At 59.7% G+C, this 20,877-nt stretch overlaps 1 protein-coding gene across 10 annotated transcripts; it reads right to left on the bottom strand.

The window, feature by feature from the left end:
* Positions 1-4,222: 4,222 nt before the first annotated feature.
* MIER2 (MIER family member 2) lies at positions 4,223-20,519 on the bottom strand. 10 transcript variants are annotated; one of them, XM_090027385.1, is made up of 13 exons: positions 20,482-20,519; positions 16,394-16,481; positions 16,004-16,275; positions 15,190-15,375; positions 14,084-14,207; positions 13,144-13,253; positions 12,448-12,517; positions 10,410-10,561; positions 9,744-9,825; positions 9,512-9,606; positions 8,947-9,074; positions 7,489-7,625; positions 4,223-6,896 (listed from the first exon to the last, which is right to left on the bottom strand). In XM_090027385.1, exons 1-13 carry the CDS (start codon positions 20,488-20,490, stop codon positions 6,439-6,441), a joined length of 1,911 nt encoding a protein of 636 aa, XP_089883511.1. In that variant the 5' UTR covers positions 20,491-20,519; the 3' UTR covers positions 4,223-6,438. The 10 variants fall into 10 exon arrangements, with proteins under 10 accessions (XP_089883511.1, XP_089883513.1, XP_089883508.1 ...); XM_090027387.1 differs by lacking the exon at positions 20,482-20,519 and adding an exon at positions 17,029-20,312; XM_090027382.1 differs by lacking the exon at positions 20,482-20,519 and having other exon boundaries at positions 16,394-20,313.
* Between the last annotated feature and the right edge of the window lie 358 nt (positions 20,520-20,877).

Raw genomic sequence — 20,877 nt, 5'->3', positions numbered from 1 at the left:
GTGCGCGCGGCCGCCGCCGCCGCCACGCAACCCGCGCCCCTCCCCTGCCGCGGGCGCGGGGCCCGGGGAGGCAGCGCACGGCGCCGGCAGGCCGCAGGAAGGCTGCGGGCGCCGGCCCCGCCCCGCCGGAGCAGGCGCGGGGCCCGGGAGCCGGCGGGACGCGGATGCGCGCGGCTCTGCTGCCCTCTGCCGTCCGCACCGCCGAGCTGCAGCTGCTGCCCGCCTGCGGGGGGGCGGGGCGGCAATCGCCCCCCCCCGTGCCCCCGTCGTTTGCCGCCCCTGCGTGGGGACTTCCCGGGAGCTCGGGGCCGCAGCCCCCGGGGCAGACACATCGGGGGCACTCATTAGCCTCCCAGAGGGGCCCGAAGGGGGTGGCACAAACTTGCCCGCAGCTGCTTTCCTTGCCCCCACCCTGGGGGCTGCCAGCGCTTCGCCAGGTCCAGCCCGCAGCCCCCCGTGAGCCTGGCCTCAGTTTCCCCCCTGCTTTCCCAGCCGATGCCCGCAGCCTGCTGCCCGAGCTGGGAGAGCGCAGGCAACCCGTGGGAGGTCCCCACCTCCTTCCCAGCGAGTCCAAAGCCCGAGGAAAAACTCTCTGGGCCTTTGTGGGCTCGGGGAGGGAAGGCACCCCGGCTCAGCCGGCTGCGGGGAACCTCCGCCGCTGTCCCCGGCCGCGCAGCAGCGCCCCGGGACAGGTCTCAAGGCGGGGCCCCGAAGCCGCGGCCGCCTGGACGGCAGGAGAGCCTCAGGCCGGATGGGTTTTGCCGAGGTTTAATGCTGGGCTGCGGGGGCCAGGCCGGGCCACGCCGCGGCGTGGAGGGCAGAGGGGGGCGGGCACGAGCCCCAGGACGAGCCCGCTGCCCCGGCCGCTTAGGGGGTCGCAGAGCCCTGCCCCCCACCCCCGGGCTGCACGTCTCCTGCCTCCAGCACCAGGGCGAGCAGGGGCTCGGGGCCCCGGGGCTTGCGGCGGGCTCAGCGTGAGGACCAGGATTGCCGGGGGCGGGGGGGGGGCAGCCAGGGGCGGGAGGGCATCTCCGCCCCTCGATGCCCAAAAGACCACCGCTGAGTACTCCACCCTGCTGCGGCAGGCGGCCGTGTCCTGGGCCCCGGTGTGCGGGGGCAGTCCAGGGGGCTCGGGGGGGAGGAGGGCGGCCTGGCGCTTGTCCCCTGTGCCGGGGCCCCCCGGTGCCCCCGTGCCCTCCTGCGGAGCCGTGGGCACGAGCTGCTCCCGCTGCTGGCTGCAGACGGTGCTCGAGACGGAGTCGAGGGCGAGGGGGCTCCGCGCTGCCGGCTTGTCCCGCGCCGGGCGCCGGCCCGAGGGGAGGGAGCAGAGCGCGGGCGCGGGCGTGCGGCCGCCTCAACGGGGTGCCCCCCCGGGCAGGAGGAGCCGGCCGAGCGGGGCGCTCACCAGCCGCGTTGTCCGCGGCACCCAGCCGGCCAGGCTGCTCCGGGCTGGGCCGGGCACCCGCGGCCACAGGCAGCCCTGGATGCCGCGGAGAAGGGCAGCGCGTGCGCGCAGGGGGACAACCCCGCCGGCAGCAGGGCTAGGGGCCCCGCAGCACCGGGCAGGTAGGTCCTCCGCCTCGCCGCCCGGCCCAAGCCGCCGCTGGTGCGGGGCGGCGGGGCAGGCGGGCTCCGAGGACGTGCGGCTGGTGCCTGGGGAGGCAGGCCAGGCACGCCGCGACGGGCAGCACCAGCCCCGCGCCCAGCGAGCGCAGCGCCAGCTCCGCCTCGCCCTCGTCTGCGGGGAGAGCAGCCCCGCGCGGCCCGCGCTCAGCCGGAGGCGCCCGCACGGCCGGGTCCCCGGCCGATGCTGCGGGTGCGGACGCCAGGGCTGGGCCCTGCGTGCCGCCGCCGTCGGTGGCGGCGGTGAGGCTGACCCGCACCACGGTGCCGGCGCCAGCCCGTGAGCGGGTAGCGATGGACGGGGCCGTTCAGCACCACGGCTGCGGCGCCCGCGCCCCGGCCTCACCGCGGCCGCCCGCGCCCTGCGCCGCGTAGGACACGGTGTAGGTGCGGATGTCGCCGCCGCGCTCCGCCAGCGCCGGCTCCCGCCAGCGCAGCGCCACCCGCGACTTCCAGCCGCGCGCGGGCCGCGACCGCCGAGGGGCAGAGGCAGGCGCCGGCTCCCGCCCCGCCGCGCCGCGCCCCGCACCTCCCCGTCTGCTTGCAGCAGGCGCGGGCCGAGCCGCGGCGCGCAGGGGCTCGGGCTGTAGAGCTGCCCCGGCTCGGCGGCCTCTGCGAGGGGCCAGAAAGCCGCGAGACCTCCGCGCCGCCGCCGCCGCCGCCGCCGCCCCGAGGTACGGACCCGCAGGCCGAGGCGGGGGCGCCGGGGCCGTCCCACCGCAGGACGAGGCCGCGCTCGCCCGCCGGGGAGGCCAGGACGGGCAGCGGCCCTGGAAGGGGCACGGCGTGAGGCCCCACCTGCCCCGGCCCCCGCAGCGGCTGCGGGGGGCGACGCCGGGCTGGTGCCCCGCCGCCCCGGCCCGGCTCCTCCCTTCCACGCGAGGACGACGTCCGAGTGCGGGGCCAGCCTCCTCCACAGCGCGGGCCCGCGCGACGGGGCTGGCGGGCGGCGAGGCGGGGGCGGGCCCGGGCCCGGGGGCACGCACCGGCGGGCGCGTGGTGGGGAGCGCCGCGGGCTCCGCTCGCTCCGGGGGAAGGCGGCGGCGCGGTGGCGGGCGAGGCTCCCGCGCGCGGCCCGCGGCCCCCACGTGCCGCGGGGCGGGCGCTGAGCGGCGCAGGAGCCCATGCGGGGCCGTCAGGGATCGTGATAGGGCGCTACTAAGGCAGTGGGGACTTCAATTCCCAGCTCCCGGAGGAGGGATGGACTAGTGGTTAGAAGAGGGTGGGCTGCCAGGACTCCGGGGTCCTCTTGTCTCTGCCACCGACTCACCATGCGGCCTTAGGCAAGTCCCTCCAGCCTCCCCTAGCGCTGATTCACCTCCCTTGCAGCAGGGGCTACTCCCACACCTCTCCCGGAGTCTGCGGGCCGAAGGCCCCATCAGCTGAAGCTGCTAGAGGAACCTCAGCCATCGAAATCGAGGCAAGGAGGGAGAGAATTGCAGCTCGCTGCTCCCCGGGCCCAAGCATCGGTCTAGCGAGCGCTGCTCTTCCGCGGCCAGGCCGGTCTCGCTGCTTGGACTGAAGGACCCAGAAGTTGCACGGCTGGCTCCCCGCTGCTCGGCTTGACTTTCACAGGTGGGGGGGGAAGCAGAGGCCAGCTGGAGCGATGCCGGCATAGACGGACACGGTGTCGGCCTGCGCGTGCTCGCAGCAGCCGGACCAGCGGGGCGCGCAGAGCCGCAGGCCTCTTCCTGGGATCTCTTCAGTGTATTTCAACGCACGACTCCCCTGCCGGGGCAGGAGACTGGCAGTGCCCGCAACCCCCTGCCACACCTGTGCACGTCTGATGGGTTGGGCGTTTGCTTGGCAGCTCCCAAAGCGTCTTAAGACGAGTGCAGACGACATTTCTTTAGGACCATTTTAGCCGATCCCGCCTCCAGTGAGGAGCTGGGTTCGAGGCAAGCTGGGGAGGGCCCGGCCGACCCAACTCCTCTCGCGCACCAAGGCCTGCAGGCAACGAGAGCTGAGCCGCATCGCATCATGCTGCCTTCCGCATGGCCCAGCTATTAGACCTGCTGGGGGCTGGGGGGCACACATGGGGAGGTGCCAGCCCCTGGGCTGTGGCAGGACGGAGGGACGCTACCCTGGACAGACTAGGGCCTCAAACAGACCTATTGCCACAACAGGATGGGATTGAACTTGCAAAAGTCCCGCTGACTACTCCCCCAAAGCCCCACTATGCTCCAAACACCCCAAACTACACCCCCAAAGCCCCACTGACTACTCAAAAGCCCTGCTACACCCCCAAAGCCCCACTGACTACTCAAAAGCCCCGCTACACCCCCAAAGCCCCAGACAACTCCCCAGCTCCGGCCCAGAAGAGACCTGGGCACTGCTTGCCGGGACAGCGACTGATCCTTTCGCTGCCCCATTCCCCAAGCCTGGTCTGGAAAGAGGGACCAGGCAATAACTCCTCCACCGCAGTCTTCCCCCTGCTAAGATGTGGGTTACGGTCAGCAGCAGAGGGCTGGGTTTTGGGGTGCCCGGGGTGGGCTCTGCTCTACCAGCCGCGTGCCCTGCTCGTGGGAGCGAAGGCGTCGCGCCTGCTTGGAGCCCTTCCCCTCGCCGCCGCCGCAGGAAACACGAGCCAGGCCCCTGCTTTGCTTTGAAATCAGGTTTTTAATTAAATAAATAACGGCGAGGGGTATTCAAGGCAGTATCACTTCACAGTGTGGGGCCTCCCGGGGGGCGCGGCTGGAGACCAAATGTGCTTTGTAGGAGGACAGGAATGACGACCGACCCCCGCCCCGTCCCGCCTGCCCCCGCCGCGCTCCCGGTCCAGCCCCACGTGCAGCTGTAAACAACATGGAAGGATATAAATAAGAGACGTCTCCCCGCCGCGCTGGCGCACGAGACAAACCAAACCGGAGGAAGAGCTGCAGGCGGAGGAGCTGTGGGCCACTGCACCCACCTGGGAGGGCACTGGGGTGCCTCGTATGCCCTGCCCCGGTTGCATGCTCCGTCTCCCTTCAGCAAGGGAAGGCTGCGGAGAGAGGGCCCGGGCTCAGGGCAGGACTTTGCTTCCTACTCCCAGCACTGGACGCTGGTGGGTCTCACAACCCGACGTCCGGCCGACGCGGTCGCCTGGGTCTGGAGTGTGACATCCCTCAGCTGAGCTGGCCGGGGCCAGAGTCATGCCCCAGCCCCATGCAGAGCTGCGGGGTTTGAGATAGGAGACAGGGTCCAACTTGACGCCCAGCTGGGCATCAACCACACTGCAACTCGGAGCCCTTTGCACCCCCCGCCTTGCGTGGAGATAGATCCGGGCCCCTTGCGTGTCACCACATTTAAATCCGTCGGCGCGAGGCTGGCTCCAGGCCGAGACCTGAAGGCAGTGATTAAGAAACCCGTGTGCAGGGAGAGCGGCAGGAGGATCGGGCTGGAGGCCCGCACGGCAGGTGGGGAGGCAGCGGGCCCTGGCTGAGGGTGGGAGGGTGCTCACAGGGAAGTGGAGAAGGCTTTAGCCAGCAGCACACCCTGGACCTGGGCTCCCCACGCCAGGCACCTGGGCCGGTTTGGCACTCTGCACAGGGCCCGGAGTCCCTACTGCCTTGGCAAGGCCCTGGCAGCAAACACATCCCTTTCTCTTAGGACATCAGTTTCCTTGTCACATTCGGGAGACCTGGGGCTGAGGCAGGCTCCAGCCCAGGTCCCGTGGCAGGAATCAGTGCAGGGTTTGCCAGCATCGATGCCCCGCAGCTGAGCCTCCCTGCCTGCGGCACGTGCACACACTGGCACACGGGGCAGAGAAGATGCCCAGGTACACAAGCCATCCAGCCAGGGCTGGGCGCTCCGTACTCCTTCGAGGTGCATGGGTGTCCACCCTGGTTTCACCCTAGAGAAGCGCCTGGGTTTGCCACGCCTGGCACAGGATGGGGCACACACTACGGGCACAGAAGCCGTGCCCCCTGCCCCTGGACAGGCAGAGCGAGAGCCGACTCATTCACCGCACCCCCTTTCCCTTGCTTTCTCCCCAGACAGACCGGTTTGGAGCCACCTGGGCACATCTGCAGGCTGCCTGTCTGAGTTTAACCCTTCCACGGGGCCAGCTGTGCTGTCCACTGCAGCAGTAGGCTCACGAGCACTGGGTTAGCACAACTCCATCAGTCTGTCTACAGACTCCTCTTGTTAGCACCCCAGCTTCATCCCTGGATCCAGGTTCTCCACAGCACAGGCCCCAGTAAGTAACGGAAGGGAGGTGAACTGGGCAACGTACAACTGCCCCTGATAATGGGCTGAGGCCTTCCCACAGGGGGTAGGGACAGGCTGCGCCTTATCTGGCCCTGCTAGTGCAGGGGCTGGACAAGCACACCTGCTGCCAGGATCAACAGACCAACAGGCACAGTCCTGCCATCGGGAAGGACGGGGAGAGAGAAGCACTTCTATTGCAACACAGAACGCGGCAGGGACTGCCTTTGGGACCAGTGCCCGGCCCTGCAGCCGGACGGCCCCCGCTCTGCCTGTGCTTGCTTCCTGCACGCCTGCAGCTCCAGTGACACCCCCAAAATGCCCACGATGTGTCCCCTGCTGCGACAGCCCCCTCCTCTGCCCGGAGGGCAGGGGCCGTCTGACCAGCATAGTGCTGCCCGTGGCGATGCATGGGCAGGGAGGGGGGGGTCACCGACTCCCCCACTAAAACCTCCCCTGGTGACGAGCCCGAGAGCAAAGAGGTGTCCGGTTGTGGATCACGGAGGATGGAAAGACGGATTCTGACCGATGGCTCTCAAGTGTCCCCGTGAAACAGAGAGGTCCAAGGAATTCATTCGGCGAGGTCCAGGTCCCAGCTCCATCTCTGACATGCTTGTGAGTGGAGGCTCACTGTGACAACGGCTCTGACTGGGCCACGGGCGCTGGGCAGGCCTGGTGAGCTGCTAGGAAGCTATTCACATCCCCAATGCCAATGATGCTGAAATCTGTGACGGATAAGGACACCTGAGCTGGGGCCACCACTGCCTCGGGGGCTGTGCCCAAATCCACGCGGCCAGCGATTAAAGGCAAGCCTTCGCCCATGTCTGCGGGGAGTGTGAAGTCCATGGCTATCGTCTCGCCAGAGCTCTGCAATGTCTCTGCTTTGTTCGCCGGGTCCGGGCCTGCCGGGGGCAGCGGGTAGATCCCCGTCTCTGAGGGGGTCCCGGGGCGCCGCGTGCTTGAGGCCGGCTCCTCGGCAGGGTCGAAGGAACAGTTTGTCTCTGAGGGCGTGCTGCACTCGTAGCCCTGGCCCGACTCGCTCATGCTGCCCAGGCTGCAGGCTGCACTCTCCACGCTCAGGGGCTCTGCATGGTGCGACAGCAAGGGAGGAGCAGAGACAGGAGGGTGAGGGCAGAGGAGTCGGTGCCTGTTCATAGCATGCTAAGGGGCTTCCTGCTCATGCCTGTGACAAGCCCGTGTGACTGAGCGCAGCAGTGACCCTTTGCTACAACAGTCAAGCCCCATGTCAGTGCAGTGCAGGATGCATATAAGGAGAGGAGGCAGCTCATGGGCTAAGGGGAGACTTCAGGGTTTTAGGGAAATTCAGGCGAACGATTCATGGGAGACTCCAGGAGTCATCTCCTCCCCATCCCCATCCCGCCCCTGCCTTTCTCCCCAACATGCAGATGTCAAGCTCAGGTTTATCAGGTGGTGGAAGAGGGAGCTCAAACTCTGCTCTAGATTCTCCCTACATCTGACCTGTATGGAGCCCAACTGCATGTCCCTGGTTACATGCTGATGGGGCAGATAAGCCTCTTGCCCCAGCACTGAGCCCTGCCCTGGGGTCTAGGCCATGGAGAAGGGCCTTGGTTAGATGGCAGGTCACAGGAGGCAGGCCAACAGAGCCGTGAGACTGCAGCCGCTGCAGCACACCCAGATGGAAGGCAAGGAAGTTACCTGTGCTCTCGATGGCCAGGGGGTCCTGGCTGAAGTGGGAGTCCAGGCAGCTGGTAGCAGAGGGAATGGGTGGCGAGCTCCGGGCCCGGCCAGCGTTCTCCACCTCGCCTCCGTCCAGGTCGTTCTCTGCATAGTCCCTGCAGGGAGAGAGGTGGCCGTGACTCTCCGCGGAGCGGGGAGGGGTGAATACCCTGCAGAGGGACGCAGTATTCCCTGCACCACAGCCAGCAAGAAGCCCACTGTGCCAACACCTTCCACTCAGCACCCACAAGGCCTGGCTGGGATCTCGCACTGGTGAAGAGTGACAGTGAAAACCACAGCGAACGAAACCAGCATCAAACCCTGTTGCTTTCTAGCCTCAGCTGAGCTCGGCACCCTGGACCTGCAGCCTTCCCTTCTTCCCCCAGGAGAGTCAATGGACGCACATTCTCTCCCCAGCACACAGCCAGAGCCTGCCGCACCAGAGCGCGTTGGCACGGAGAGCTGGGCTGGGAACTGCTGCCCCAAGAACTTCTTTTGAGCTTTTTCAGAATGTTTCATGCCCTGAATCAAGGCCAAGAAATCAAAGGCTCCAACATTTTTGTGACTGAACAATCCCAGAAACAAAATATGGGGTTGTTCCTTTTTTTTTTGCTGCATGTCAGCTGTTTTAAGTGGGATCTGCTCTTATGAGCTGCAGAGTCCAACTGAAAAGAGAAAAAAAAACCCAGGAGGTTCAAGTTTACAAAAAAGGCAAAAATAAGGGAGTTTTAAAATTCTTTTCCCCCTCTGGTATTTTTGGAAGAGAGAAATGGATCCGTGAGGATCCTCCACTCCTGGCAGTGAGGATGGGTGTAGAAAAATGAGCGTGCTAGGACCATAGACACTGAGAGACAATGCTGCCAGCTAGCAACACCCGAGAAAAAGGTGCCCAGGCTGAGGCTGGCTACCTCCTATGGGCAAAGGGTGCAGCTGATCGCCTGCAGGCCCTGGGAACTCCCCTCCAGGACACGTCCCATCTTCTGTGGTTTAAATAAAAGAGGGGGAGCAATGTTTAAAGCAGTGATTCTCAACCAGGCACTGTGGCACCCTGGGGTGCCTTTAGATCCTTTCAGGGGTGCTGTGGGACATCACACAATGTTAGCACTGTTGGGTGTGCAACCATGATTCACAAGATAAACCCAGAGATTTCAAATAGGAATCCAGAGCATCCAAAGCACTGACCGGCTGTGGTCTCTCTGAGGTCCTTGCAATGGAAAAAAATGCTCTAAAATATTCTTCCGCGGTCAAAAAAACTGAGTGAAAACTAAGAGCTGGCGCTTTCTGCGGGGTTGAGTCTAACCAAGGGTGCCCCGAATCTATGAGGGTGGGGAACCACTGGTTTAAAGAGAGGCCCCTAGCTGGCGGGGAGGGGGTGGAGGCCGGGTTCCTCCGCAGGAAGGCATGTTACTGAGATTAGTGTGAGAATATTCCACGCACGTGGCTCCAGGGTGGAGGACGTACTTCTTCCTTCCGAAGCGAGTCTGCTGCGTGAAGTAGTCGTAGCGCTCTGACTTTTTCCACATGTAGTAGTACTCCACGCACTCGCCCACCGATCGGGTGCGCACCTGGGGGGGAGAGGGCGGTCAGCCTCTTGCACCGAGAGAGCTCCAAGAGGCAGCTGTGTGTCACCCCGCTTTATAGGTGTGGAGAAGCAGCCTCACTCTCACAGCCAGGCCCCAAGCCCAGCCCCAGCATCATCCATCCCATGTCCTGACTACCAGACCCCCCAGCTCTCCTTGTAAAGGGGAGGTCTTTGCACACTCCCTGCACACGGGACTCACCAAAATGCAGCAAGAGTCAAGTGTTTGGAAAGACTCTTGCCTAGAAAGTGCTAACGAGCTGGAGCCTCATGCTCTGATGTTGTCACTCTTATGATCTCTGCTTTTCAGGTGGGAGAAGCCAGCATTGCAGCTGGGCTTGGAACGCAGTAGTCTTCCCTTCCCCAGAGGAACCGAGGCTTCAAACCCACGCCCAGCGCTAGCTGACGCACACAGCTCATTACCTTGTTCGCTTGGATGAGATGGAAGTTCTTCCCGTGGACCCGGAAGCCATGCTCAAAGTTCCTGCACTCCTCTTCACTCCAGGCACAGAGCTCATCTGCAGCAGGAGGAAATGGGAATGTCAGATGCTCCACAGTCCCAGGAGTTGGGACTGAGAGACAGACAGACGGACAGGACACCGAGCAGCTATGACGACAGCCCCCACGAGACAATCCAGCCCCTTGCATTGCTCACCTCTGATGACCTTCACATTGAAGCGTAACCTCCGCAGAGCCTCTTCCGCATTGAAGTTGCATTTCACCAGCTCATACAGAGCCTAGGGAACAGAACGGACCCCCCAGCTGATCATGCGCACCAGACTAGCATGTCACCGATGGGCTCAGCTACAGCTCAGGCTCGCAGCCCGGGGGACACGTTTGCCTCTGCAGCTACCTCTCTGCCACCCCAATTTCAGACCGTCACCCAGGACAGTTCCACATGGGAGGGTTCCCAGCACCTCTCAGGGAATGGGGGGCACGCAGCAAGGGTGCATACGTGTCCTCACACACCTGTATTCAAGGGCCAGCTGAGCAAGGTAGTGGCAATGTAACCCCTACAAAATGTCTGCTGAGTTTGTCTGTTGTGCTCCAAAATGGCAGGGCCCAGCTGAGCTCAGTCCCTAACAGAGAATTCTTCCCTCTGGCTCATCTCCGCAGCAGCTGTGACAGACCCCAGAGGGGCCCCTTCAGCTCCAGAGAGGCTCTGGTTTGTCCAGAGGCTCTGTAGGGTCTTGCCCTTCTCATCTGACCTGTCTTGGAGCTCCCTAATTCTGCCAAAGTGACTCTGTCCATCCCCCAAACCTAACTGGCTCACTGGAAATTGAGACCCCAGTGGCTGGGCAGAGCCCTGGCTCCCACTCACCTGCTCGTTGTCCTTCACCATCTCTCCTTCGGGCAGGCTGATGCTGGCCAGCTCGTCCCACTGCCGCTTCACCGCTCGGTACAGGAACTCTTCCACCTCCCTCTCGGGCAGGATGTTGGGGTCCCACAGCAACTGATCTTCATTCTCGTAGACTGCGGGGGACGGCAGGGCATGTCTGGGATGAGCTGATCAGTCAGACAGCACCGCTGCTCCCCCAGGCTGGTGTGCAGGGGGGCATCTCAGAGAGAAAACCCATCTCTGGGGTGTTCAAAGCTCACAGAACTTGTGGGCTTTCCCTCCTGAATCTACAGTACAGGGTTGCTGGCTCCCAACTCTCCCCTTTGCCCCATGAGCCAGAGGCTCTTACTTTTCGGTGTTTTGCAAGGACTCCTTTAACCTTGGCTTTTCATGAAGGCTGGGTTGGGGGGTGGTGGCTGCTGAGAAGTCCTCTGGGATCACCAGATGATGTAGTATTAACATGTTAATACAGGCTGCTTTAAAGGGCTGGCTTTAAGCTACCACTTAGCCTGTTCAATTTTGCCAGCACCAAAGCTAAAAAGGCGTAGTAGCCTTCAGGCCACTCAACACTGCACTAGCTTGGAAGGCGGTTTTGTCAGGTAAGAATGGCAGAAGCACACTGCTTGCCCCCTTCCGCCCTCAGCTGCGAGCACAAGGCTGCGCGTTGCGTTCTCGGCAGTTCGTAACAATGTGGAGGAAGGGTGAGAAAAAAGAAAAAAAAAGAAAAGCCACACAAAGCAAACAGAAAACAAAGGCTTAGCAATTAAACACAAATAAAAGTCATAGAAACGTTTGTATTCAGATGCGCGGCTTTGTAATCCCCAGCACTGAATGTGCTTCTCAAATGATATTTATTGAGTTGGGAAGACAAAGGCTTTGATTCCCCATTGTCCTGCCCCTTCAGCGCTTGTTCACACCGAGTCAAAGCGAGCGCAGAAAGGACATAAAAAGGCCACTGTCAAGGGCTACTACCACTTCACAGCCACTTTGCAAGTGACGTGGGACACCGGAGAATTAGTCCCCAAGCCCTTGGACCGCCGCCTGGAAGGCAGCCAGAGGCCTTCCCTCCCACTGATTTCCGGAGGAGTTAACGGCACTGGCCACTTTGCAGCATTCTGAGTCTAAAATGAGCGAAGGTATCTCCTTAAACCTGCCCAGAGAGTGAGTGATGGAGGAAGTGAGTCATTTCTGAAGAGGCTTCTTGCTGCCTGCCTGCGCGGCAGGCCCTGCGAGGTGGTGCCGAGGGCATGAGTTTTAGGCGTGGATACGATCAGCCAACCTGATCCCCTCAGCCTGGTTCCGGGTGACCCCATCTAACGGTGAACTGAGATGGGCCCGAGGGGGGTTGCATGAAAATGCACATGCGAATGATGTCGGCTACCACTCACCGCCACTGAAAGTGTAATGCAGAAAGACTAAAAGATCACTGGGAAGGAGGGTCTTCTCTCTGGCTGTGGCTGAAACCCTGGACTTCCTCTTTGCCACCTGAAAACCCTTAACTTCATGGCATTTCCCAGCCTGAAGGCGCGTCAGGAATGCAGGGACAATACAACCTTCCAAGAATGCAGGTGTCTGTTACTAGAGCCTCCAAAAATTAATCACAGCTTTGCATTCTTTCCTGTACATAATCTGATAGCCACTGCAAGCTGCCAGGTCACACACAGCAAACTGCACCTGCAGGTGTGTTGTAAACAGTCGCGGCTGCTGACTTCTTGCAGGGCACCCATTTTGTGATTCAAAACACATGGGTGACAATTGTTCCATGCCCTTTGCTAGGAGAGTATAGTCAGACACACTGGATACATCATGTCTGGGATTGCAAATGCAGTGTGGGGATCCTCAAGCTTGTTTTAAACTAGACAACAAGCCTGACTACCAATAGTGGTCCAGCCGTGGCAACCCCCACAGGTTGCAGCGCCTGCTTGCAAAGCTGGATAAATCAGACCACGCAGGCTAAGGGCCTTGTACCCAGATGATACTGAGTGCAGATGTTAAAGCCAGAGAAAGGACAGTCTCTCACCTTTTTCACTGTGCCTTTGTAAATGGAGGATGGGGACTGCGGCCTGGTACTGAGGACCAACCATGATCTCCTGGAAAAATCCACAAGAAAGGGATTTAGTAGGAGGCCCACGCAGGGGCTAGAATCAGTTGCAGGACAAAGAAAGCTTATCCTGCACTGCTAAACACGGCAGCAGACTGTGTTTTGCAAAATCCGCGAGGATTTTGTCTACCCAGAAACCTAGGAAGTTTTCAAACGAATGTCGAGTTGGGATTCGTACGGGTTGGATGCCAGTCTGAATACGAAAGCTTTAGGGCAAAACTCCTGTCAGCCCCTAGAGCTGAAGATGCAGCAGATCTTCCTCACCTTGCCAGGCACGTGAGTCACCTGCACCTAGATCTTCCTTCACCCATCACCCCTATCCAGGGTGGGTACTGGGAGTCTCCATCCCCCTTCTACCCTGGGCATGTAAAAGCCATCGTTTCTTGTAGGGAAGGAGCAGTCCCCCCGTAATCAAGATATCCTCAAGCTGCAGACCACAGACGGAGGCTGCAGGCTGAGCTTGAAGATGCGTCTGCCTTGACCTCCTCCAGAATACAACACAGAGCATCACAGCGGCTTCCCCACAGACACACCACAGGTTACTGTGGTCCCTGTGACAGGCCTTGCTTTCTCCCCTTGGGGCACAGAGCACGGGCTGCAGGTTCAGTGACTCACCTTCTTACACTCGTTGGATGGGATGGAGTCCTCTTCTGAATCCTCTGCCATGGAGGAAGCGCACGGGGAAGAGCAGGGCTCCTTGTCTTCATCGGCGAGGAAGTTGTTGGCTGTGAGAAAGGAGAAGCTGGGCGTTCAGTGACGTGCTGGCTTATTTCTCCTCCCTCATGTCTCTTTAGCTTCTCTCTTCTTCCCCTTGTTTCCTGTCTTCCAGTTAATTTAACCTTGGCCCATTTTTTCAGAGGTAACTTACCCAGATCCTCATTTATTCTCTTTGTAGGCTACAGAACTCAAGTCCTTTCCAGATGTGCAGTATTTGATCAATCAGCAAGACCAAGACTCTCAAACTGGTAGGTGGCCCAACCCACACTTTCATCTGAAGCTCCTCTCTTACCCTGGGTCCTTGCAGATCCCCAATACAAAGGTGCAGCCTTAATATATTAGAGCACCAGTCCTACTAATTTGCTGTACCTCCTTCCAACTGCATCATATGGGATCCCTGGGCCCTCAGAGCTGGAATCCTGCCTGCTGCCCTACCACACAAGAGCAGGGGCTGTCTAGCCTTACAGTGTGTGATTCTGCAGGAGCATATGGCTGAGATATTTCAGGAGGCCAAACAAGTCTCGTATCAACCCACTTCACCCGCTGTGTAGCTGCCTCGGAAATCCACACCGAGCATGTAACCAGAGTTCTCACTTCCCCAGAGCTATGACCTGTAGCCAGAGGGAATTCTTTCCCGATGAGACAGCTGGCTGGTTTCCCTTAGCCCCTCATCACTGCAGCCTAACTCTCACAAGCACACCTTCAGGGCCAGGTCCAGCACCAGCCCCAAGGACCAGCCTCTGCAAACGCTACTCTCAGCACCAAAATAAGTAACGGTTGGCCCTGTCATGCTGAGGCACTTGGGGTCCAAACGGTAAGTGAGAAATCAGTGACGTACAGCCAGGCTGGTTTGGGAAAAGGTCCGAGGCATCATGGGATGTGACGGATGGAGTCAGGTCGTCGGCCGAGGACTGCGTCTCCTCCTCTTCTTCCCCTGAAAGCAAATCCTTCGCTATTTGTTCCTTTTAACAACAACAAGAAAGTGAAAAATGTTTTTAAATTAAAAAAAAAGGGGGGAGGCCTAGAATAAATCGTCCCTTGCCATGAGAAGCTGCCTCCATGCACCTCCCAGGACTCCCCTCTCATGCCTGGGGTCTGAGAGGGATCTATACAGCTGGCTGGACTAGATGATCCCTCAGGTCCTCTCTCACTTTGGCTGTTTCCTCAGGGCTCCTACTAAGAGGGTCAAGAGGAGAGTGGTTTCCTAGGGATGTCACAGGGAGGAGTGGGTGGCTTTCCTAGATCCTAGCCAGGAGAAACTCCTAGCCACAGATTTTCGGCAGGGTGGGAGGAGTATCAGGTTCACACAGGCAGGGGGGCAGCGGGGAAATAGCTGTCCAAGCAGATGTGCAGCTTCCTGTGAATCTCCTTTGATTCACAGCCCCACACGGACAGAATTCACATTCCACAAAGGGTTTTTAGTTTGTCCTTCGCTTTAACAAGGACCCTCTCCCTCGTCTCCTTTGAATTCCTTGCATTCACTCTCCTGCTATCACTTTCCTGCTGGCTTTCCTTACAGTGAGCTGGGATGAAGCAGGCCCCATTCTTTTGGGTTCAAAGGGTCAGCCAGCTCCTGCCTGCTGGAATTCAAGCACCCTGAACACACTGAACAGGAGGAAGGCACCAGGCCGGCGATTTTCATCCAGGGTGCCGGGCACCCTGGGGTGCCACAAGATACGAGGAGAAAAGCCGGTTTAAGGAAACAAGTGCAGGCTCAGGCTGGTACAGCCCCTCTGCAAGGAGGCAACACTGTAATAAAGCAATTCGTTTTTGAACCAGGGTGCTGTTCAACGCACACAAGTTACGGAGGGGGGTGCTTTGAGTCTAAAAAAGGTTGAGAGCCACGACACTAGACACCCTAAGCTCTAGGCCCTACAGCGACGAGGGATACACTGCCTTCTTCCCTTGCTAGTAGCTTATGGGTGGCCAAGAAGTGCTTCTTACCTTATCGAGGGTCATGTCTGGCAGGTGAGGAGAGATCCCATTGCTCTCGCTGTCCTGCTCCAAGATGGGATCAGATGCCTCATAGCCATAAAGTGCAAGCAGCTCCTCGAATGGCATTTCACTGCTCTGAGCGAGAGGAGGACAAAGCTTCATCAGGAATGGAACAATCACCATGCACAAGCCCAGCTGCAGTAAACACAGAGATGCGCAGAGGCAGTCAAGACCGCTCTGCGATTCAGGAGGTTTGGGGCTGCCCTGAGCACTGCTTTCCCAGGAAGGAGACCAGAGGCATGGGCTGAAGGGGCCAACCGCCAGCTGGTCTTCTCCGGGCTATGGACAAACCTGAGGAATTTAAATCCCCAAGTGACAGCTTCGAGGGGGTGTTTGTGTTAGGCTGGATTTGCTGTTGGTGAAAAGGTGCCCCTTAGCAGCCCTGAAGACCAGAGTACGGGGCTCAACAAGCACCCATAAATCATCCTTTCACTTTGCACCCAGCCTGACCCGGAGGGACAACCCCCGTCACCGTGAAGAAAGCTCATGCTCCACACCCCATTTAGGCCTTGACTTTTCTGCAAAGACCATCCACAACGGGACCAAGAGATAAGGTCTTTGTGGTGGGGCCCCTGTCCACCATGAAGTGGACTCCACATCAACCAGCCTTGCCATACAGACATGAGCACCCACAAGGTCTCATCGCTTTGGACGCAGAACGGATCTGAATGGGCAACCTAGAAGCGAAAGACTCCGAAGCTCATTGCCGGTCCCCTGAGCAAACCCATCCCACACATCCAGATGCCAGACCACGGCCTTATACCTCCAGTGGATCCACCAGTGCTGGTTCACGTCCCTCAGTGGAGCTCTGTGCTTTCAATACTGTCAAGGAGGACAAAACAGTTGGCAGACAAGTCCCCTTCTCCTCCCTTGCAGTGTGTACCTGAGAGGGGCTGAAGCTCTTTTCCAGCTCCTCTAAAGACTTCTCTTTCTCCTGTGTATCTTCTTCCTCCTCCCTCTCTTCTCGTACACCATAGTTCTGTGAAAGGATCTCGGCAAGGTTGAATCGGTGGTCAGCTGAGCCCATGGACACAACTGCAGGGAGGAGAAAGCTGTCCGTTAGCCCCACACGGTGCAAAAGCGGTCTGGAGGAAGAGTCTAGATGGAGAAGTGGGGCTGGGCTGGGGTAAGCCAAACATGGGCCGAGTCAAACCTGCTGCAGTCTGGAGGCCAGGCTCTCCGGGACATAGGTTGTGGGGTGGGTACGGCACCACCCGTGGACTCTGCCTGCCGACCGAGGCCTTCAAAGAGAAAAGAAGTTGGATAAGAAATCCCTTTGCAACAACACAATGCGCTGCCAGCTCCTGCATGCAATTCATTTAAATTAAAACCCACGGGACACAAGTTGCAAAGGGCAGTTGAAGGGGCCGCCGTGGGCAGAAGAGGGACCCACTGCATATATATCTCATGGACCTTTAAGGCTTTCTCTCCTCCATGTAGACCAGCTTCCCCTTAGCATTTCCAACTGCCTCCATCACACCAACCTCCATGCTCTCACAAGTTAAAGACCCCAAATCCTCAGGACTTGCCCTGTCCTCCAAGAGGATGATTTTTGGCTGCTACAAAATTACTCTAAAGACAAACGGTACATTTTATTTTAAGGTGGCGATTCTGTCCACTCTGATCCCGGCAGGGGAGGTGGAATTTAAAACTATCTGACTTGAAAAGCCCCAGGACGATCAAGAGCAGCTTTAACAGCTGAGCAGGCCACGGGGAAATCTGATGTGACTGCAAGCGGCAAACATGGGATGGGAACAAGATGGGACAGGTGGATAAAAGCGTGGGCACCTGCTTTCTGGCACCCAACGCTCAATCGGAAGTTCAGGCAGCGACAGGAGCTGCAGTCTGGATGACAATCCAGACCATCTGCTGCTCCTCGGCTTGGCGCACGTGGACATGCTGTTGACTTGAGTTCAGTCAAAGGAGGGAGCAAGTGGATAACGACTCCTGGCCCAGTCCTGTGGACCAAAAGCACCCTAGTGTGGAAGATAATTGCAGCGGCGGCTCCAAAAGTGGCAGCGTTCTCTTTTAATTAGCACATATTAAGACCCTGATCTTTTGAAGAATTGAGCTGCGCTGACTCCTCATCACAGAATGGGACTTACCACCATCCAACAACTTATGCCAGAGTAAGACAAGGAAGTAATGGTTAAAAATCAAAAGGAGACAAAAATCCCACCATGGATAAAGCAAATGGATGTTCTCAGTCTCATGGGGCTTTCTGACCAGGAATTGGACTCCCGCCTTCGAACAACTGCCTACTTAAGGTCTTAAAAACGTGTCTGCCAGGTTCCCCAAAGACTGGAGAAATAAAAATCACTGTTATTTTTACGACTGATGGCCTAGGCTACAGCAGGAGGTACCAACATATGAGTTTGAAGCATCCTTGGGTTTCTTTCCTTCATCTACAAGGGACAGCGACAAAAAAAAAAAAAAAGTCTGGAGTCTCCAGTGGAGCAGGCAAGGTGTATTGCAATTCGCCATCCCCCAGTGTCTGATTATAAAGCAACGACGCAGCCCCACTAGAGACCATGCTGTTGGCTTGTGGAGCCAGCCCAGAAGCTGCATGTGCTAGAAAGGAGGAGTTTATGACAGGATAAAAGAGATGGCAAGGCTTAGGAGAGGCTTTATTTCGGAGTCATACCTAGATTTTAGCATAGAATCACAGAAAATGAGGGTTGAAGGGGCCTCAGGAGGTCACATCCAGTCCAACGCCCTGCTCAGAGCAGGACCAGCCCCAACTACATCATCCCAGCCAAGGTTGTCTAGCTGGGTCTTGAAAACCTCCAAGGATGGAGACTCCACCACCTCTCTAGGTATCCTGTTCCAGTGCTTTAGCACATGAGATGGCTTATACCCAAGAGAAGAGGAACTGTCCCTTCACTGGGGACCAACGGGATGCAGCAAAGTATAAAAATACTCTACAAATCAAGGTCTGTGGAGTAAGCAGCCCTGGTTGCATGAGGACGGCAGGGTCCAACCTCTCGTTCTGCAGCCACAAGCGACTTGCCCGAACTGGCTCCCATTCCCGGAGGCAACAACCTGACCGTGGACTGTACCTCCCTCACTGCGCTGTTGGGAGGTCAGCAAGGAAATGTGTCCAACATGACTCAAAGAGGAAGGCTGCTGTTGTAACTAAGTACTGGGTATAATCGCCAGGCGTGGACAAACTGATTGGGAAAAATGTCAGTGAAGACCACGCAATGAAATAAAGAGTAAAACGAGCTTGTATTAATGATGCAAACCCATCATGAACACCTTCAGATCAGCGAGGACGGGGAAAGACTCAAAACTGAGAAGCAGTGTGACATCAAGGGAAACGGGAAGCTGGCCCAGGCTGAAAATCGCCATGAAGACGGCAGTGATGAAAACCAATCTGAAGGCGATGGTGTATTTGGACAGGAAAGGGACCAGAAGGAACAGGCAGAGCCAGCAACCTGCTCTCAGACCTCCGCTTTGACCACGATGCACGTGAAGCACCACGATGACAGGTGCCATAAATGACTGGTAGAACTGGTAAGAGGCCATGGTGAGGCCAAGCCGGGCAGGGCAAAGTGATGGGCTAGGAAGCAAGACCAGGCTGCAATGGTGCGGACTTCAGTTGTCACCATCCAACGGAAGATGATTTCTCTTGAAGGCGAAAGCTGTGGTCTGACGCTTAAAACTGTACCGGCAGCTTGGCAGAAGGAAGCCAACAGCATGGCCCCAAGGTATGAAAGGCTATCTCCACATCAAGGATGGCGTTTCTCCCAGATGCAGCTGCTTCTGCCCCTGGCCAGGCTGTATGCTCTGATCGCCTGCCCGATTCACAGCGGTCGTGTTGGATTTTGAAAGCACCCCCCAAGATGATGGTGAAAGCTGCTCTCTCGCCCACCAACCCGGCTGGCATCTGAGCAGCTTCCGACTTGCCCCAAATCGCCGCTTCTTCGACAGAGTCGAGGAACGTGACCACCAGCTAATTAATCGCTTACACTTTTGTGTTTGCCATCTTAACCAGACTCAGGGGTCCCGTTCCCCGATTACAAGGTTGAAAAATTTCAGGGACTCCGTTAAAAGACGCAGCGACCACGGGGCTGTTTCCAAGCGTAGCAGGGATCATGCATCTGTCCAGAGCACTGGCAGACATAACACCTCCGGCTGCCACTACCCTGGCAGGGAAGTAGGGGAGAGCAACAGAGAGAGAGGAAGAGAGGTGTCCCTTCCCATTTTATTCCTCTAATCACTGTGATGATTTCTCAGGCCACTTCCAGGCAGCTCACGGCTGTGCAAAGGGTCTCTCTCAATGCCAGCACACTGCAGAAGTGCTCCTCCCTGCTCCATTGCCTTGTCCACATTCCTGAAAGTCTGAGGGAAAAGAGGGCTGGCGTTTCCCGTGTGTCGACCAGGATCTGCGGCCCAGGCAAAGAAAGAGAGCATGTGAAGCTCGCTCACTCGGTAACTTCCACCTGGCAACTTTTGAGCAACGGGCTCATCAAAATTAACGAGGGAAAAGACCCTCCGACCCATCTTGGGGCCGCGCGGCTGCCACGGGTTCACCGCGAGGATCCAGCGGGCCGCCAGTCCGGTTAGCAGGATGTCAAGCGGTCCCCGGCGCCTCCGGCGCGCCTCATCGCTGTCCGCGGACAGCTGCCGGGGGGCGGGGACAACGCCTCGGCGCCTCGCACTCGGAGGAACTCCCTGACGCCGTTGCAACGAGGTCCCGGGCCGAGGTTTCCGCTCAGCTTCGGACGCAGCGTCCCCGTGGCTTTACCAGGGCCGGCGCGAAGACCAAGCCACGGTGGGAACCGGCTGCCCCGCGGCGCCACATCGTCGTGGCGAGCGACGTCTCGTGGCGATGGAGAGGGCGTCCGGGACCGCGGCGGCCCCCCGGCACTCGTTTCCCCGAGCCCACGGCACAACGAGGGTCTCACCGCGGACGTGTCCCGCCACGTGCCCCGCCTGGCATCGCCGGGCCCCGGCGGGGGCAGCGGGAGCAGGACAGCGCCTCAGACGGACGCGCGACGCCGGGAGCCGGCCCGGCCCCCGAGCGCCCCCCTTCCCGCTGCCCTCGGAGACCCCGGCCCGATTCCCCCCAGCCCCTGCCGCCCCCCCCAGGAGACCCCAATTCCCCCAGCCGAGGCTGCGCCCCTCCCCCGAGACGCCAGCCCCAGCTCCCCCCCAGCCGAGGCTGCCCCCACACCCCGGCCCCTGATCGCTGCCCCCGGGCAGAGGCCGGAGCAGGCCCGGCCCCCCCGCACTCACCTCCGCCATGGCCGAGTGTGAGCGAGCGGGGCCGGGGGGGCGGGAGCCCCGGATGCGGCGCGGGCCGCTCATTGGCTGCGGCGCCGGGAGGAGGGGCGGGGGCTTGGGGTGTCTGGGGGGTGGGGGGGAGGGAAGTGGTAGGGGTTTGGGGGTGCAAGGGGAGGGGTGCCTGGGGGGTGGGGGGGCTTGGGGCAGATAAGGGGAGAGGGCTTGGGGGGTGCCAGGGGGCCTTTGGGAATGGGGAAGGGGTGGGGGGCTTGGGGGAGGGAAGGGGCGGGGTTTGGAGGGCTTGGGGGCAGGGAAGGGGAGGGGGTTGGGGGGTCTGCGGGAATGGGGAAGGGGCGGGGGGCTTGCCATGACAAGGGGGGGTCTGGTGGGGGGGTCCGGCTGAGGGGC

The sequence above is a fragment of the Crocodylus siamensis genome, chromosome 14 (assembly GCF_052110815.1).
Source record: "Crocodylus siamensis isolate JL-2025a chromosome 14, ASM5211081v1, whole genome shotgun sequence".
NCBI lineage: Eukaryota > Metazoa > Chordata > Crocodylia > Crocodylidae > Crocodylus > Crocodylus siamensis.
The sequence above is the reverse complement of the archived record's forward strand: the minus strand, read 5'-3'. Positions and strand labels throughout refer to the sequence as shown.

What these genes read in the sequence shown, in the direction of transcription:
- MIER2 (XM_090027382.1), bottom strand. Translation starts at nt 16,559, where the DNA reads ATGAATTGCATGCAGGAGCTGGCAGCGCATTGTGTTGTTGCAAAGGGA. An exon ending in TTTCCCAAACCAGCCTGGCT is followed by an intron (nt 13,254 to 14,083) that starts GTACGTCACTGA and finishes CCTTTCTCACAG; the next exon opens with CCAACAACTTCCTCGCCGAT. An exon ending in ACAAAGGCACAGTGAAAAAG is followed by an intron (nt 10,562 to 12,447) that starts GTGAGAGACTGT and finishes CGTCCCCCGCAG; the next exon opens with TCTACGAGAATGAAGATCAG.